This window comes from Cydia fagiglandana, chromosome 9, assembly GCF_963556715.1.
Source record: "Cydia fagiglandana chromosome 9, ilCydFagi1.1, whole genome shotgun sequence".
Lineage (NCBI taxonomy): Eukaryota > Metazoa > Arthropoda > Insecta > Lepidoptera > Tortricidae > Cydia > Cydia fagiglandana.
Window position 1 is genome coordinate 2,054,429 of NC_085940.1, and position 15,766 is coordinate 2,070,194.

The following is a 15,766-nucleotide window of genomic DNA, read 5'->3' on the forward strand; positions in this document are numbered from 1 at the left end:
TTTGGGCATAGTTCCATTTGTATGAAAATCGTTACCGCCACGCGCTATAAATTATTTTTTTATTACAAAAAAATGTATGAATGCCTACTATAAAGTGATATTTTCCAGAATAAAGAATACATGGGTTACATCGTCCAATTTTTTATTTAGTGCAAATCGCCACACTGTGATTGTAACATCCAAAATTATCACAAAAAATACTTAACATTTTCATTTTTTGTACGAAAATATATTTTTTGTATGGAAAGGTATAATAATTATTTCAAAAATGAATTCCTCGTCCCAAAGTTATACGAAAATGATATATAACTTGCCCTAGTTGCTAAGACTAGGAAGGAATATAGCATAGATTGGACCTGGGGAGCCGACCCTTCCCCCCCTCCCCCCTTCTTGGGGGGTCTCCATGGTACGATCTCCTGGCTACCGGGCCAGATCAACTTTGTTTGACCTAAGGAACAATCGTGCCAAGCGGCATCGCCTGAGACTAAACTGCATGCACTTCCATACATTTATGTTCCTTACGGACCCTACTAATAATAAAGAGTACTAACGTACAGTATGGACACTCCCTGCCTCCCGTTGAAAGTGCCGCCCACCCGCTCTCGGTTACCTCACAGCTACGGCTCGGCCACGACATCGAGCGACTTGCGACGGCGGGAGCGATAACCATAGGTTGGAGCGTGACACAGCGATCGGACCTTTCGCTCCAACCTATGGTTATCGTAATCGCTCCCGCCGTCGCAAGTCGCTCGATGTCGTGGCCGAGCCGTTACCGGCTGGCAAGGACGCGACGAGCGACGACGCGGTGCGCAGAGCGGAGGCCACGTAAAATATTCAAATATTAAATAAATATTTACAAAACCTATCAGATCACACTGAAAACAACACAAAGAACAAAAAATCATGTTTTCAACTTACGTAATATTTTGGTGGCCTGAATTTCCTTACAAAAATTTTGTTAGGTACTTCGTTTATTTATACTGATTCAAAATAGGTACCTAACTATTGTATATATCGAGCTTAGATACCCACCTTACAGCATAATACGATTCTTATTTTTTCATAATTCGCGCAATGAGTTTTGAGTCATTGAGGTCATCGAACTTGACAACAAAATGGCGAGAACCCTAGCACGTCTATCTCACTCACACAAGCATGGTACGCGTTCACCTACACGAGCTTAGGCTAACGCGTTTATTTCATACATTTGTTCGCCAGTGTCCGAGGTGTGACGGAGTATACCACTTTCTTAGGAGGTCACTTTCGAGTTAGGTCACTTTCTGAAATCGTCACTTGCTTAGGACGTCACATTCTGAGTTAGTCACTTTCTGAGGTCGTCATATTCTGAGCACGTCACTTTCTGAGAACACCACTTTCTGAGGACGTCACTTTTTGAGTACCTACGTCACTTTTTTTCGTAGTAAGATTTAAGCACGAACAATAAATAATCATGTTAGCTGTAGTAAGGCATAAGGCCACTTTTATGTATGACATACAGGGTGACATATCGATGTTGCTACCCGGATTTTTGACATTTGTGGCAGCTGGTGCAGTTTGTGTCCAAACTAGAGATGCCCCGAATAGAGAATTTGGCCGAATACCGAATATTCGGCTCCACTCTCGGCCGAATACCGAATATTCGGCGACCGAATATTCGGCATGACAAGCGAACATTTTGAGTCACAATTATTATGAAAACTGTTCTCCAACAAAGCACAACGTTTGCTTAGATATATTTTTATATCTAACAGAATTAATGAATGTAGTTAAGAATCAAAACAAATTAGACCCATGATAAAAATAACATATTTTGTAATCAACAAATGCTCAAAAACATGCCTTTATATTTAGTTACTTTCCAAAAGTAGGTACCTACATTTTTAATATTAAATATACTTCGTTTTTGGTTATATTTTTTCTTTTTAGGTAGGTGCAACAGATATTCCGTACTCGGCCGAATACTGAATATTCGGCAAAGTGGCCGAATAGGCCGAATACCGAATAGTTGCCGAATATTCGTGACATCTCTAAGTCCAAACGGTACCTTAAGAGTGCTTAAGACATTTTCCCGCTATCGTCTAATAGATCCGTATTTCCCTTCAATTAACCACTGAAAATAAACATCCTGATCCAAGGTATATGTCATACATAAAAACGACCGTATGCCGTACAGCTGATTGCTGGTAATTCCATTGTTCGTGCAGGTATACATACGTACATACATACATTAATACAGAGCGGGTTCTCCTGATACAGGTAGGTATACATATACTTACAAGGAGGACTCAAGTGTAATTGTATTCAAATTGTACTGTTTAACACAGCAAACATTTTTTAATTTTCATTTTACATACGCTTAAATCTTAGTAGGAAGAAAGTGACGTACTCAGAAATTGACGTCCTCAGAAAGAGGCGTTAGGGGTCATCCATTAATTACGTCACACGTTTAGGGGGAGGGAGGGGGTCAAGAAAATGTGACATATTGTGACATGGGGGAGGGGGGAGACACAAACTTTGTGACGTCACTTTAACTTCATCAGTAACCGAAATTTTTTTTTTTAATTATTTTATTCACTGTACATTTAAATAACAAGTTTTTAAAACGATAATCGTTTTTATTCTTTTAATTTTCTTTCCTAAGGGGTCATCCATTAATTACGTCACACGAATTTCTAGGTTTTTTGGTTTTTTGAATGGACTCCGTTTTGCGGAAAATAGACACGCGAAAATAGTACAGCGAATAAAATAATTTCAATAAATGTTCGGTTACTGATGAAGTTAAAGTGACGTCACAAAGTTTGTGTCTCCCCCCTCCCCCATGTCACAATATGTCACATTTTCTTTACCCCCTCCCTCCCCCTAAACATGTGATGTAATTAATGGATGACCCCTAAGCAGTTTTGGGTTATAAAATTACTAATATTTATATCGTCAAAAATATTTTGATAAAATATTAATAATACTTAGGAACTTACTTAATTCGATTTGGCGATTTCGTAGAAAAAATGTGACGTCACACTAGGGGGGAGGGGTTGGCCAAATGTGACAAGGGGGGGGGGGGGTAAAAAAACCTAGAAATTCGTGTGACGTAATTAATGGATGACCCCTTATCAGCATGTGGCGTCCTAAAAAAGTGACGTTCTCAGAACGTGACCTAACTCGAAAGTGACCTCCTAAGAAAGTGACATTAATCCGCCTAAACCAAAAAATGTACCCTCTCATGGTAAATGGACCAACCAAAATGTATGAAACAGCCAAATTTTTTTCGCGATTTCGGGGTTGGTCCCACAGTGAAAGTTGCTCAGTATAATCCCAAAACCTCACTGGCAACAGGAATGCAGTTATTTTTTAGCCACCCTGTATATTTTATTCTTACATCATATTTAATATTGATTTAGAATAACTGTTATTTTTTTGGTAATGGTGATCCCACCAAAAACATTCTGTAAAAAACTAGCCAAGTCTCGATGGAGCTGCTTGTTTATCTCTAAAAAGTAATGAAATCTAGACAAAGTCGTGCCAAGTCTAAGGTTCCTTACTGCGATTTCTTTATTATTATAGTTAATATTGTGTGACTTGGCCGTTGAAGGGTACACAAGGGTACAAAACCAGGTGCTCCATGACACCATTGCACCAATCTGTCGCCAGCACCGCTACCCATTGACGATGGAAAATTGCCACTTGGAAAACGTTGATTCAATAACCAGTCAATTGTAGGCTTGATAAAGCTGCGTATTTCAATAATACTTATGTATGGGCGAGCCTGAAACAAACACTTCTTTTTGGTGCAATGGTGTCATGGAGCACCTGGTTTTGTACCCTTGTGTATCCTTCAACGGCCAAGTCACACAACATTAACTATAATAATAAAGAAATCGCAGTAAGGAACCTTAGACTTGGCACGACTTTGTCTAGATTTCATTACTTTTTAGAGATAAACAAGCAGCTCCATCGAGACTTGGCTAGTTTTTTACAGAATGTTTTTGGTGGGATTTCACTTCTTTTTGTAGAAACCCCCTGGCACTGATTAAAATAACCGACTTGGTTTCACATTACATCTCAAAACTTTTTTGTAGTAAAAGCGTTGCGAGACTTGCACCTTTTTACATGTAATGTTTTTGATGGGATCTCATCTCTTTTTGTAGGCAGTCCTTCTTTTCGGGTACTCATACCCATACTATGTATACACATATCATAACTAAACATATCTTCATTCATACTCACATCGTACATCGTAGTGTACCTTTACTTTACTTTACCTACTATTTGTAGGAACTGCAACAGTAACTTTGTAATATCATATATTTATATGGGATTACAAACTTACTGATGCAGTTCTTAGATCTTTAAAACGTGACTGATATTGCAATATTTTTAGGTTTTCCCTTTATGTGGCCATTTAACCCTAACTCTGTACCAAATTTCAGCTCTCTGAGTTTATGGGAAGTACTAGTTCTATTCTGATGATCATGAGTGAGTTTCATAAATGCGAAACTTTGCTTTCGCTTAACTTCGGAACTAAATGACCTACAGACTTGAAATTTTGGATTTTAAGTATGTGATTATAGCTTACTGGATGACCAAAATTTCTGCGTTCTGGTCTTATCCAGAGGTTCTCAAATAGGGGTCTGAAAATGCGGCGAAATGGTGCCAGTAAAGGATGGTACGGCAGTGTGTGCTTCGCGCTCGACTTGGCGGGGGCACTGCCGTGCCCCCCGATATTGAACAACCTATGTTATTTATTTGAACTTTATCTATCACACAATTAAGATATTTAAAAAAATACATATATTTGATAGAAACTTTTATCATCAACTCCAGGTACAGTTTATTTCCACAGACAATTAATATTCATCGAGACAATTCTAACAACTCCAAACACAATTAGGTTGCATTGTTATAACACAGAGTTCCATTAGCCAACTCCTGTCTCCATCATCAGATCAGCTCGATAGTATCATAATATTATTTACATTGTCATCCATCTTACATATGTATGCAAATTTTCAGCATCATTGGTAACCGGGAAGTGGGCCTAACTTGCAAGATTTGATTACAGACGTCTCTTTACACTACACAGACAGCAATGGGACAGTTGAAACTAAATAAAAGCTTGTATTAAAGATTTTACTACTTATGCTAGGCAAACCTTGTGTCAAATAGCAACAGAGATAGGAGTTATTAAATTACAAGATTTTTTTTAACTGGTATATGTCAATATTAATATAAAAATATAATATGCCTATATTATATTAGTTATTTGCACATAACTGCTGGTACCCAAGCGGTAAGTAAGAGTGTGCAATTTTCAAACCGAAGATTGCAGGTTCAAACAAACTAGTATTATATGATCTGTGCCGGCTTGTACCACCTTGTACCAATGAGTTTTTTGGAATCTATGTAAGTGGCTCTTCGTTGAAGGACTCATATTATAATCGTATATTTATTCATAAGCGCTGGTGGCCTAGCGGTGAGAGCGTGCGACTTGCAATCTGGAGGTCGCGGGTTCAAACCCCGGCTCGTACCAATGAGTTTTTCGGAACTTAAGCACAGAATAAATAATAGTACTACCATACAGAAAGGAAACTTCCTACAAAACCGAAGTTTGACAGCGGTTCAGGGTCGAATCATGCTATCCCTTTCTAATATATGACACTATCCCTTTCGGCTATTTAGGGTTGTCAAAATTCAAGTGATTATCTTATCTGTGGTCGTGCACGCAGAAGGTAGTCAAGTGGTGCCAACCCTAATAATTGCTCGGAGCAATGCTGAGCCGAGCGGAGCCGAGTTTGACCGATCTCAGGAGTTTCGCACCCCTGACTTAAGTACGAAATATCATTTGATATTTACCAGTCGCTTTTCGGTGAAGGAAAACATCGTGAGGAAACCGGACTAATCCCAATAAGGCCTAATTTACCCTCTGGGTTGGAAGGTCAGATGGCAGTCGCTTTCGTAAAAATTAGTGCCTACGTTAAATCATGGGATTAGTTGACAAGCGGACCCCAGGCTCTCATGAGCCGTGGCGAAATGCCGGGATGACGCGAGGAAGAAGAAGATTTATTCATAAAACATAATATATTACATGTCAAATAAAGTACATAAACAATTTTTTACTACAAAATCAACTACATTATGAGAATCAGACTAATCCCAATAAAGCCTAGTTTCCCTTCTGGATTGGCAAATCAGTAGGAAGTCACTTTCATCAAAACTAGTAAGTACCTATGCCAATAGATGGAATTAGTTGCCAAATGTACATAATATCCACATAAAGCCGCTACATCAAATTTTATTTTTAAAATATGTAATATTTAAATTTAACAGTAAAGGTTTGATGCTTGTTAAACTATGTATGTATTTGGAAAACATGATTTCCTAAACATCTATTCATGTGTTGACCTATGTTTCATACTTAAAGTCAAACTGCTCATAATTCAACTACTTACTTGATATTTTCCAAGACAAAAGAAAAATTTCAAAATGTAATGGACTAGAACACCTTTTAATTGGCATCTACACAACAATACACAATACTAACATTATTTGTCTCTGTATCTCTGTAGTATTTATTACCTGTTACACAATAAATTATAATACATATTTCCATTTTTCCATACTTGTGGTCCATAAAATAACTGAAGTATTATATACCTATCTACTTAGGTACTGTACCTAGATATATATGTACCTGTATATATTAATATCATTCAGCCACCCAGTCTGGCCTAATGGGTAGTGACCCTGCCTATGAAGCTGATGGTACTAGGTTCAAATCCCGGTAAGGGCATTTACTTGTGATAAAGCATATATTTGTTCCTGAGTTATGGTTGTTTTCTATTGTTTATTTATTTATTAGACATCTATGTATCTAAATATTTATATATTTTATACATCAATGTCTGCATACCCTCAACACAAGCTTTTTAGAGCTTACCGTGTAGGGCTTAGTAAATTTGTGTAGAAATGTCCTATAATATTTATCTATACCTACATTATGTTATGATGTAAGTAATTCTGGATGGGTCAAAATGTTGGTGACAAAATATTACTGCATTAAACTTTATTCCCTAGTTTATTTTTTCATGAACTTTTACAGCTAGTGTTCTATCTGGGGCAAATTACACATTTTACTACCTATGTGAATAGTAATCAGATCGGGCATATTCTGTCAAAATAACTGATATTGGGTTAGATAACAGTTGAAACGGTTCTCAATATATTTTTATGAAAACAATATCAGTTTAGGTAGGTATATTCTATATCAATGACTAATATGTACTGACGTACTGTACGTTGTCAATACAGCGTAAAGGATGACTCACGTTAGACCGGGCCGTGTCCGAGCCGGAGCTTCGTTTATTATGGAAAGGATCACGCGATCACCGATCAGCCGTCATAAAAAATTACATGTCGGACGCCCAGGTCCGGGCACGGCCCGCTCTAGCGTGAGTCGTCCCTAAACTGTAAACACTTTTAAAAGTAATTAGAATTGGTTGTAGGAAAGATAAATTTAAGAAAATAGTAAAAACTTACCACAATTGTCAATCCAAGTTTGCAATCGAGCACTGTCGCCAGTTGGGAAGTGGAACATCGGCTTCTGACCGATCATGGCCTTACATTGGTAATAGGAACACGTGGGTGGCATTGTTCTCCAGCAGCCGGCGTATACAAATCGTCGCGAATTTTCGAGAGTCCAAATCCAAGCCAGGTCGTCGTGATTGCAGTAATTGTCGGAGTCCTATTAATTGCCAGTCGCGTATATGGAACGTCCGTAAAAAGTCCGTTTGAAAGCCAAGTCGTTGTTTGAGATTAAGGGAAACTAGTAAATAAAAAATTAAGGTGCGCGTTCGACTCGGAAACCAGCAAGTTGAGCAACTGAAAACTTGGATTCTGTTTACAAACAAAGTATTCACGCGTTTTGATAATGCAGTAGTGAAAGACATCGCGCTTTGCGTTTTTAATTTGTATTTTAACATCAGGTAGGCCTGATGAAAGTAGGCTTTAAAACACCCATTTAGATTATTTGTATTCACCGGTCACTTTTTTACATTTTGTGGTCATTTTCGTAATTTATAACTTATATGTAATTGTTTGAAATCAAACATCACATCATGTCTTACTACGAGAAACAAAACGCAGGATATATGGATGGAACGGAACGCACACACTCGTCCCGTTTTGATGATGTAGAACATACCGGAATCGTGGTGGCTCCATCTAGTGACGATATTCAATATTATTTGGCTAGCCTCATAACTGTCGCGTGCTGTTGCTCATGTCGTAGACGATCGTAATATAGTTGTAGAAAGTTGTATTTTATAACTTTCTAAAATAATGCATTGATTTCGTGTTTTTATTGATGCTTGTATTTAATTTATAATGTTTTTAATTAATGACACCACAGATGAAACTTAAATATCACTTAATCTGTAGGATAAATATTTCGTAATGGTCGATCGTGACATATAGCGCCATCTATGATATCGATTTGAAAATAATTATAAGCCCTTCGAGATGGGAGGGCATGGCCATGTTGTACGTTTCAATATAGTCCGGTGGCCAACTGCATGAAACCCTACCTGATAAAAAAATAAAAAATCCTACTCTGTAGGGGTAGCTGACTTTTAGTAGCATCAACTGTTCTTGGTCGGCCGCGGCTTAATTTCGCAAATTTTGCGTAAATGGCAAAATAGTGGCACAAAAATTCATCAAAAAAAAAACATAATAGAATGAAACTTGCAGGGTAGGATAGCTGCCTTTGAGGACAGCAAAACAAAAGTGGTCAGCTACATCCTGTGTTGGCAGGTTCCTGTGTTCGACCGAATTTGTGGTACCACGTGACAACTACAATTTACCTCATCGAAAAATAGAATGAAAAAAACTGATTGTAATACCTACATTAAATTTGTTGACGTATGTGTTGGTCGGCCTCACCTTAGCCTGATAGCTTTTGCAGTCCGTCTGCATTAAGAAAAATGTGAATGGCAGCAATCCTACCATACAAGTGACATTCTATTTTTCGATGAAGTAAATTGTAGCTCACGTGGTACCACAAATTCGGTCGGACACAGGAACCTGCCAACACAGGATGTAGCTGACCACTTTTGTTTTTTTGATGAATATTTGTACCACTTTTTTGCTATTTGCGCAAAATTTGCCAAGTTAAGCCACGGACGACCAAGAGCAGTTGAAGCTGCTAAAAGTCAGCTACCCCCACAGAGTAGGATTATTCTATTTTTTTATCAGGTAGGGTTTCATGCAGTCGGCCACCGGACTATAAATCCATAAACATGGCGACAACATGTGCTATAAGTGTAGCAGTAAACGCAGTTACTCGACTTATAGTCGAATTAATGAGATATAACAGAAACTAGATCGTGTAAGCAAATTTTTACTTATTTTAATTAATATTTTTTTATTGAAATTTAAGAAAATAGGCGGCCCATGAATATATATGAACCAGTGCCTTTGGTTTTATCAATAAAGTATTTTTCGCGCTAGGTTTTACTGTATTACGTGTACTTACAGACAGTAAAAACTTATGTACACAATCACGGTAAAAATAAATGTCATGGATGACAGCAGTAAAAAAATACTTAAGTACCTTTTTGTTTTATTAGATACGTGAAGACGATTAGGCCTCAAACTTAATCAAATAATTGAAATATAATCGCTTACCTGAGATCGTTTTTAGCACATATTTGTTGAATAAAAGCATTTACTGCACTCTTACACATTTAAAATGCCGAGTAAAAGCAATTCGGCTACTTTTACGAAACATTTTTGCCGAGAAAAAGCAGTGCGGTTGCTTTTATAGAACACTTTCACTGAGTAATAGCAAATTGATAATGTTTATAGAACAAATAATCGAATAAAAGCACTATCGTTGCTATTAAAACACTAGAAGCGCTTTATATCAACTTTTACTCAACTCTTACAGCATCGATTTGCTTCTTATACAGCGCTTACTCTATTTTTATAACACTTCTAGTCTGTATAAGTGCGCCTTTTCGCGTTGAGTAAACGCTTACAGGACTTTTATTCGACTGTTTTTACACCGTTTATAGCACCAAAAAGCGAAAATAAAAACGTGCTCTCAACTTTTATAGCACATAGATTTGCTAGTTGGGGTGGCTCAGCGATTTCGTCGCTTTGCTATAGGTAGCTAAAAGTACATCCGTTCCGCCCTAATTTTTGGGAAAGCCATAAGCCGCGCGTGGCGCTGTCGCCACCTAGCGGCTATATCTGTGCTGCTCGTAATAGACGCGTTTGGTTTTGAGAGTGAGTCTTCTGTACCTAGTATTATTATTTATTCTATGGCCATACAAACTCAGTACCGGGAGCATTCCCTATACGAAACCTTTTGTGCGCGAGTCCGACTCGCATTCGGCCGGGTTTTTGTAACACACGTTTTGTTTGTAGTGTGCCACTGCCCAGCCGCGGCGTCGCGCTCCGTGCCGTGCTGCGCGGGCACGGGGTCGTCCTCGACGTGGTCGTGCGGCGCGGCGTGCGCGCGCGTGCTGGCGTGCGGCGCGCACGTGTGCCGCGCGCGCTGCCACGCCCCGCCCTGCGCGCCCTGCGCGCTGCTGCCCGCCAGAGTGCTCACCTGCCCCTGCGGACGGACCGAGTACGACTACGATACTTTTTTGAAGTGAAAACTTCTTTAACGGCGCTGTGCACTTTTTGTGATGGGGAAAAAAATGTTAAACTCGCGACAGGTCACGTGACCGACAGATTCGACAGATTGAAAATTCGTAAGACGAACACGTGACCTGATCGAAATACTGTTACAATGTCATCGAGTTTTCACTTCTGCCGGCACTCCCGGAGTGCAACCCGTTGTTTTTTTTTTTGTGATATTTTTTTTATGCCAGTCTATTCCATTCAGGCGGCCTAGCCAAGATGACGATCGCTTGCTTTCTGTCTCTATCACTCTTCCATATTAGGGGCTGTCCATAAATTACGTCATCGATTTTTGACCCCCCCCCCCTATAATCATCCAAAAATCAAGCTTTAAATGACCCCTTTTCCTCCTCCATTCCCTTCCATTTCCACTTCCTTCATTCTACCGTCATCCCATGTCAAGACCCCCCCCCCCCTAATTTGAAATGACGTAATTTATGAATAGCCCCTTAATGTGACTGTGACTGTGACAGTTACGTTCCGTACTACGAAACGTTAGCGATTGGTATGTTGTCTACGGGGCCAGGCCAGTCTAGGGAACTAGAAAACCAGAACTGAAAGAAAATGTTCAACTGTTTTAAACCCGCTCAGACCCAAATTAGCTCGCATAGAATTTACACCAATTAATTGATATTACATTGACAAATTAACATATTTATGATCACAATGTGCTAAAATTATTACATTAGCAAACATTTTTGTTACAGATTACCTAAAGACAAGCGCAAGTCTTGTACAGACCCGATACCATTGTGCGGGAATATCTGCGCCAAGCCGCTCGCGTGCGGCCCGGAAGGCGACAGGCACTTCTGCAAACTGGAGTGCCACGAAGGTAGACTATAGTTGTAGATCACACAGGCTACCCACAGACTAGCGCAAGTCCTGCACGGACCCGATACCACTGTGCGGGAATATCTGCGCCAAGCCGCTCCCGTGCGGCCCGGAAGGAGACAGGCACTTCTGCAAACTGGAGTGCCATGAAGGTAAACTATAATATGTCTGAGAATGACCATCCAAAACAGACAGTTTTGAAAAAATCACAATTTGGAAGTACATTTTTCAAAAACAAATATCTTACAGTTTAGGCCTCAAAAAACGCCCCTTAATATTGATTTCACCTTCAATAATATAAAATTAGAATGTGTAGATAGATACCGCTCCTCTTCTAGGATTCGTTGACTGCAATTTAATTGGAAAGTGTATGTAGCACGCGAATTACAAAAGCATGCGAGCGACCTCAACACCGCCTTAACAGCTTACTATTCCTATGCACATGCTTTGCGTACTTATGATGTCATTTTATGGGGGAATAGCACATACAGACAGACGTAGAAAGCCTATTTATATCTACGCACTTCGCTCTTGTTTTTGTTTTATTAATGCGCACAATTTGTTTTAATAAGGATCCATTGTAAAAAGTACCCATAGAATTTTTGAAGTGAAAACTTCTTTAGCGGCGCTGTGCACTTTTTGTGATGGGGAAAAAATGTTAAACTCGCGACAGGTCACGTGACCGTAAGATTCGTAAGAGGTAAGATGGACACGTGACCTGATCAAAAAACTGTTACAATGTCATTGAGTTTTCACTTCTGCCGTTGTTTTTTTTTTATAACATTGACAATGACTACGCAGGCGCTTGCCCCGTGTGTCCGGACAAAACGCTGTTGCCGTGCCGCTGCGGGCACTCCAGCCGCGAGGTGCCCTGCTCCGAGCTTCCACAGATGTTGGACAATGTCTTCTGTCAGAAGAAATGCAATAAGGTGAGGGAGAAACTTCACTAAGGGCCAGTTGCACCAACCACATTTGACAGACTGATCAACGTCAGCCGGCGTGCCCCAGCGCTTTACTGTGAAACTTTTCATACATAAAAATTTAGCGAACTCTTTAACGATACGAACAGTTTTGTGCAACCGACCCTAAATAAAGCTATATTTGCCTTAATTAACCTTAAAGCTAAGGGCGGTATTGCAATATTCCACCTGTCCAATTTATTGGTCGAAACTGATCCAATGTATATTCGGGTATCACATTTTGCTGAATGAGAGAGTGAGACGCAATGCGCATTGGAACAGTTTCGGCATAAAAATCATGTTTCTGCCGAAGATTCGGTTTCTGTCAAAAAACTGACGAAAGTTTTTTTTTTTTCGATATTTATTAATGCTAATTGTAAATGATTTCCTCGGCAATATTTTGTTTTCAGGGAAAACATAGACGTTTTAACATTCAACATTATTATGTTTTCTTACAGAAACTGTCCTGCGGCCGTCACCGCTGCCGCGACTGCTGTTGTGCCGCCGCCACACACCGCTGCGGTGTCGTGTGCGGCCGCACGCTGGCCTGCCAGCTGCACCGCTGCGAGCAGTTCTGCCACACCGGCCACTGCCCGCCCTGCACCCGCGCCAGTGAGTACTGTCTCCACACACTGCTGTTGTGCCGCCGCCACACACCGCTGCGGCGTGGCGTACGGCCGCACGCTGGCCTGCCAGCTGCACCGCTGCGAGCAGTTCTGCCACACCGGCCACTGCCCGCCCTGCACCCGCGCCAGTGAGTACTGTCTCCACACATCGCTGTTGTGCCGCCGCCACACACCGCTGCGGCGTCGTGTGCGGCCGCACGCTGGCCTGCCAGCTGCACGGCTGCGAGCAGTTCTGCCACACCGGCCACTGCCCGCCCTGCACCCGCGCCAGTGAGTACTGTCTCCACACACCGCCGTTGTGCTGCCACCACACACCGCTGCGGCGTCGTGTGCGGCCGCACGCTGGCCTGCCAGCTGCACCGCTGCGAGCAGTTCTGCCACACCGGCCACTGCCCGCCCTGCACCCACGCCAGTGAGTACTGTCTCCACACACCGCCGTTGTGCCGCCACCACACACCGCTGCGGCGTCGTGTGCGGCCGCACGCTGGCCTGCCAGCTGCACCGCTGCGAGCAGTTCTGCCACACCGGCCACTGCCCGCCCTGCACCCACGCCAGTGAGTACTGTCTCCACACACCGCCGTTGTGCCGCCACCACACACCGCTGCGGCGTCGTGTGCGGCCGCACGCTGGCCTGCCAGCTGCACCGCTGCGAGCAGTTCTGCCACACCGGCCACTGCCCGCCCTGCACCCGCGCCAGTGAGTATTGTCATGGCCGCCATCGTAAAAAAAATGACCATGTTCTTCCATTCACCATCATAATGTCACTCACGATATGGGACAGTGGTGTTTGTATGTTAAAATCGGTTTTTAGCTGTATTTTTTGTGTAAGACCTAAATGGACGCATGGTGCGACGAAGATATATGCCACCTCGGCCATTCGAGGGCTTGGTTATTTTTTCTCTATCTATAACATCTATTTTAATTTATAATTCTACTTTTCAATTAGCCTACAGGCACATCTGTGCATTTATTTCTCTTAATAAACTGTTCAACTCGATGCTAGAAAATCTTATCCGAATGAATCTCGGCTGAGGTTTTAATTTAGAGGGAACAACAATGAATAATCTTGTTCTCTCCAGGTTTCGAAGAGCTGAGCTGCGAGTGCGGCGCCGAGGTGATCCTCCCCCCGGTGCCTTGTGGAGCCAAGCGGCCCGCGTGCAGCGCGCCGTGCCGCCGGCCGCGCGCCTGCGGCCACCCCGCGCTGCACGCCTGCCACTCCGGCCCGTGCCCGCCCTGCGTCGTGCTCACGGCCAAGCGCTGCCACGGTCAACACGAGGTATGTATTTTAAGCCCTGGAGTCTCAGTGGTCTGATCGTCATTCGAAAAGCATTCTATCACGTCCGCGACTCGAGAGAGGGTCAGTTGCACTAAACCACAGTACACTAAGAACAGTAGTGAATCTAAGGCCGCTCGGCAAGTTATTTGCCTGCTCTTGCGTTGGCGCTTAGGGTTGTCACTTTTATTGTACCTTCATACTGATACGCGACCCGGCCGCCGCGCCCCGCGCCCCACGGCGGGTTGGTCAACGACACCTTCTCGTAACTCATGAGGCCCTGGTACTTGTGCAGCGCTAAATTCAATTTTTAATAGTACATTATTGCAGAGGCCGGGAAAGGGCAATTCGTGGATGAGTTTCGATTTTGTCGGACGACGCGAAGCGGAGTCCGACAAAGAAGACGAATCCACGAATTGCTATTCCTGCCGAGGCATATATAGTGCTTTTCTCCAAACATGCGAGGAAATAAGCTAAAATAATTATTATTTAAGCATCAAGCATCACTCAAATCAAACCTTCACATCCAAAATGTCAAAAACAATTTCCCTCTTTAATTAATTTTTAAAAGTTAAAGGCACAAACTTATTCTGCCATTCAGTACCATTCAATATTCGTTCATTCAATATAATTGCGCAATATAGTTTGTCAAACCAACTTTTCAGTCAGTAAGAACCAGGAAAACTACACCCATCCTTTTCTTTTGGGTGCTAGTACTAGTGTAAGACAAAGATAGTATGATTCTCTTTGTCTATGTTTGAAATGAGAAAGTCCTTTGACAAACTATGTAAGCTTTATGAACACGGATGAGATTTAAAAAAAATATAAAAATAATCTTTGATTTTATTAAGCAGTATTCGCACGATCATACACGTGAAATGATAGCTGATCGGGTCGTGTAGAAGCGGCTCACGGCAATAATAATTGGCTGTTTGCGTTTTTTATTATTAAAAAGTAAAAAACACTACAGTAATAAGTTATTACCGCTAGAACAGGACAGCGATAGTTTGATGTTTTTTAGTTAGAGTTTGACATTAACGAAGAACTTCCCGTACTATTTTTGCTACAGTAAGGTGAACATTTCCGAGCATATTGGAGAAAAGAGTTTTTTTTTCTCGATTTTAGCCACCGTAGCCTATGGAGACTAACAAGTAACGCTAAGCGGTATTCGTAGGCAATGGATGTTCCTATATTAAGGGTGTCACATGTGCGTTTCTGACTTATGATGCAATTCCGGCGAGCTGTACTGAGGCCTACCGAGAGCAGACAAATGCGAGCGGGTGGGCAGCGTACTCGAATGCACGCGATCACAGTCGCGGTACAGCCCACACTGCCGCCACCGTATTCCCCCGTATTTTATGCTAATGTGTGCGTGGCAGCGCGTGCGTACACGG

The 15,766-nt window shown here is 41.7% G+C and overlaps 1 protein-coding gene across 1 annotated transcript in view; it reads left to right on the forward strand.

Annotated features, from left to right (window-relative positions):
• Positions 1-15,766, forward strand: part of LOC134667211 (protein shuttle craft) — a 57,083-nt gene that overhangs the window by 26,636 nt on the left and 14,681 nt on the right. The window contains exons 7-11 of the mRNA XM_063524539.1: positions 10,423-10,627; positions 11,391-11,515; positions 12,316-12,443; positions 12,932-13,085; positions 14,179-14,375. Coding sequence (XP_063380609.1) covers positions 10,423-10,627; positions 11,391-11,515; positions 12,316-12,443; positions 12,932-13,085; positions 14,179-14,375 — 809 coding nt within the window. The remainder of the gene's footprint in view (positions 1-10,422; positions 10,628-11,390; positions 11,516-12,315; positions 12,444-12,931; positions 13,086-14,178; positions 14,376-15,766) is intronic.